Source organism: Laccaria bicolor, genomic scaffold (genome assembly GCF_000143565.1).
Source record: "Laccaria bicolor S238N-H82 LACBIscaffold_37 genomic scaffold, whole genome shotgun sequence".
In the NCBI taxonomy this organism is placed as follows: domain Eukaryota; kingdom Fungi; phylum Basidiomycota; class Agaricomycetes; order Agaricales; family Hydnangiaceae; genus Laccaria; species Laccaria bicolor.
This window is the reverse complement of record NW_001889908.1, coordinates 225,309-228,834: the sequence shown is the minus strand read 5'-3', so window position 1 is coordinate 228,834 and position 3,526 is coordinate 225,309. Positions and strand designations below refer to the sequence as shown.

The following is a 3,526-nucleotide window of genomic DNA, read 5'->3' as shown; positions in this document are numbered from 1 at the left end:
GGTTGATCAGGTTAGGCTGGAGTTGATACACNTTTCCTCCAAAGATTCATCATCACCAACTTCCTCTAGATCTTTATCCATGTTAGAATTGGTCCCAGTAAGATCTTCAAGCCTGTAGTCCTGGTGCTCCTTTTGCATCTTCTGCTGTGCACTATGTTGCCATTTTGCTAGAGCAAAAGTAAAAAAAACAAGGGTGGGTAGGTTAGTATGCATGTGTGATGAGATTGGTGTGCTCAACACACTGTTTGCCAGTCTTTCATCCCATCACGTGTTGGACCTTACTCACACACAATTTGAATGTATATCCTATCCATTTTTGCCATATCTCAGTCAAATCTTCACAGAATTGCCTAAATTCTTAATCAGTCTATGAAAAATTAAACTATCTGTCTATATATGCTATGTACATGAGGTAATATTTAGTTTCTGTGGTAAATAAAGTTTTCAACAAAAGACTGGTTACAACCAGTCTGGACTGGTTTTTTTTGCATTGTAGACCATTTAGGACCAGTCTAAAAGGGTCTGGTTGTGGTCCCTTAATATCTGGATTGGTCTGAACCAGTTCCGGTTGCCAGTTGCCTCATTTTGAGGTAAAAACCAGACTAGACTGGACTTTGAAACACTATAGATGATGTCTGATGACAATTTTCAGCTGTGGCCAATATAAAGAGGGAGAGCTCTACTTGCCAGACCTCAAAGTCAAACTGGAGTAAGTGGCTGCTACATATATCTCTCTCAATTGCAGATAGGTATGACCCAGGGACCTGGTCATTTTCCTGTCTGGCTGAATCTATCATTGCATCAGACTCCTGAGGGGGTTGGAGACATATTTTTCTTCCCCACAGCCTCTTTTGACAAACTGAAAGGGAAACCCCCTCTCTGGAACAAGAGAATGTGGTGGAAGGTGAAAATGTTGAGAGCCTGGTTGGCAAAGGCTTGGGAGGAAATCTCATCTCTGCCTGTGGGAACAGAATTAGGGCACAATCTTTATTGTACAGAGTGAGGACTCAGCAGGGCTGTGGTTCATAAACTGCATGTAAGTGGCACTAACTCTGAAATGCTGCCAGTTGCACTAGCTTGCGAAAGGCATACACAGTGTGGCTGAGGCTGATGGTCGCCCATTTTGATGCCACCGAGATTGTTTTGCTAGCTATGGACAAAAACCAATCAAAGTTTCCCTGTGTCATCCTTTTCAGGATGGACTCAAAACCACCCAACCAGGCATTCAACTGTTCACAGGCCTGTTTTAATATTTATTAATTCTTGTATTGCACCATACATCAATCTAAACTTACCTGTGTGTTAAATGCTCGCTTGTAGTATGGTCGACCATGTTTGTCTTTTTCGACAACAACTAAATTTGGGGCTGAGCCATTCAATGGTGCAGGATTACACCATTTGCGACAAATATAATCACCAACACGGTGATTAATATAGTGGTAACTATCAACAATGAACTGTGTTGTATGTTTCCAGATTCTGTCCCAGCTTCCATTGCTTATCGCTGTTCGTAGTAGTAGACAAGCCTTATCAATACAGATGTAATCTGGACGTGATTCAGCAGTAGGATAAACTGACTCCAGAAAGTTAAGAATATTTGTGGGAGATTCAGACTTAGGAAATTTAGCCCAGGCAATAACAACACCACAAGGAGCAGTGATTGTCTCAACACAATAAAACCGTGAAGGACTGAAGTAATGAGATCTTTCAATATCAGGTGTAGGTTCATCATGGCGTTGAGTATCTGGCTCTCTACCAGATTGCCAAGGCATTCTCTCATTAGGCCTTCTTAAAATTTGTCTAACACCAGATAAGGTATTTGAACTTCGGTTATAGGCATTTTTTGACCACTGTTCCTGATGAGCTGGAATTGTGCATGCCAATGTTCCAACCTTCTTTGTATTTGTACAATGACACTTTGTTCCATATTCAGTTTCATGCACAGGACAAAAGACACCTCCTCGAGCATTGCCAAGTGCTGATGTGCAATCACCATATGCACAATGAGTTGGTCCTATTACAATTCCATCTACAACTACCATCTTAACAGGTGCATGATCAACATCCATAGGCTCATCATCTGAGTCCTCCTGCACACGAGATGCAAGCTCTCTTGCTCTTGCAGCATCTTGTGCAGCATCTGCTGCCCCTTCTCCAGTCAGAGAAGGTACAACTCTGTTCTCATCTCTACCAACTAAGGCAGCAGGATCATCACCAGTGAGAAAATCAGCTTTCTTTTTGTATTTTTGGGTACACTCAGAACAGGAGTGTTGACCCGCAGGAAGAATTATTCCATTTGCTCCCAGTTTACTGAATGCCTCACTAGTTACCTCATCAATGGACAGTCCATCTTTAAGAATCAAGGTCTGATCTGATACATCTGCTATTGTTCGTATAGACTCCTGAACAAATGCCTGCCAGACTTGACGACGTGAGATCTTTATTAGTTTGCCCTTACATAATTCTCCAAAAGTGTTATTCCAAAAGTCAGTGTAGGCATTTGCAGATGCATGAAAATTATACATTGCATTTAAAACAGCTGATGAAAAAATACAATCAACCCAAACATTCTGGCCCACTTTCAAGTATACAGCAGAGTTCAAGTATACTTGATCAAATGACCCAGTCTGTCCAACTACTCGTTCACGATCAGCAGAATATTGGGTCTGACATTTTGGGCAAAGACCAGTAAGGACATAGCTTTTCTTATAAATGTCAGTGCCTTTTATCAATGTAACTTCAGGAATATCTCGTGGTCGAACATTCTGGAGTAGTGACCGTGGATTGCATGTCATTGTTTCACATTCAACTGCATCAGGGCATATCATAATAACAGGCTTGAGCTCATCATGGGATATAGGTTTCATTTTCCCTTTGAACTTTCCATCCTTGTCAATGGGATGTAACTGCAACATTTTTGCAAAAAGGTCAAGCTTATTTCCCAATGCTACAAACACCTGATCTTCATTCATTCCCCCTTTGTTTTCAGACTTTTTGAACAATCTGTCTTTCTTATTGCCCAATTGATCAGTTAAAGCCCTAATTAACCCTGTGATCCAGCCAGTGGTATGAGTCTTTCGCTCTCCTGGATACTTTGAAATTTGTTGTCTTGCATGTAAGCTCAGAAGTGTTGTGTTGTTAGTCATGGTAAACAGTACTAACAGCACAGTTGATAGTGAAATTTTGGAGCTAAAGTTGGATGCAATGAATTCACTGAAGACTGAAAATGGGATATCAGGGAATGGAGACTGAGTTTGTTGGGCATTAACTGTTGGAAGCATGCTGAACATGGCCAGAATTCCAAAAATTGGGGCTATATAACCCAGTACACCACAAGTTGTCCCTTGTCCAAAGTTGGTGGGCTGGTAGGGTCTTGTGGTAGTGCCACATGCCAGTAAATGAGCGAGGTCCCGATTATTTTTAGATTGGCACGATGTTTGACAGGGCTGCATTGCCCTTCAACCGTGAGGCTCACCAGCTTCCCAGGGATTCCTTGTACCCTGCAGTCATTGTCAGGAACTTGAAT

The 3,526-nt window shown here is 41.7% G+C and overlaps 1 protein-coding gene across 1 annotated transcript in view; it reads right to left on the bottom strand.

Moving 5' to 3' along the window:
• Nucleotides 1-1,046: 1,046 nt before the first annotated feature.
• LACBIDRAFT_331942 (uncharacterized protein) overlaps nt 1,047-3,526 on the bottom strand; it is a gene marked incomplete at both ends in the record, with an annotated part of 3,156 nt that continues 676 nt past the window's right edge. The window contains 4 exons of the mRNA XM_001886321.1: nt 1,047-1,241; nt 1,296-1,689; nt 1,893-2,014; nt 2,040-3,362. Of these exons, the coding sequence (XP_001886356.1) occupies nt 1,047-1,241; nt 1,296-1,689; nt 1,893-2,014; nt 2,040-3,362 (2,034 nt within the window). The remainder of the gene's footprint in view (nt 1,242-1,295; nt 1,690-1,892; nt 2,015-2,039; nt 3,363-3,526) is intronic.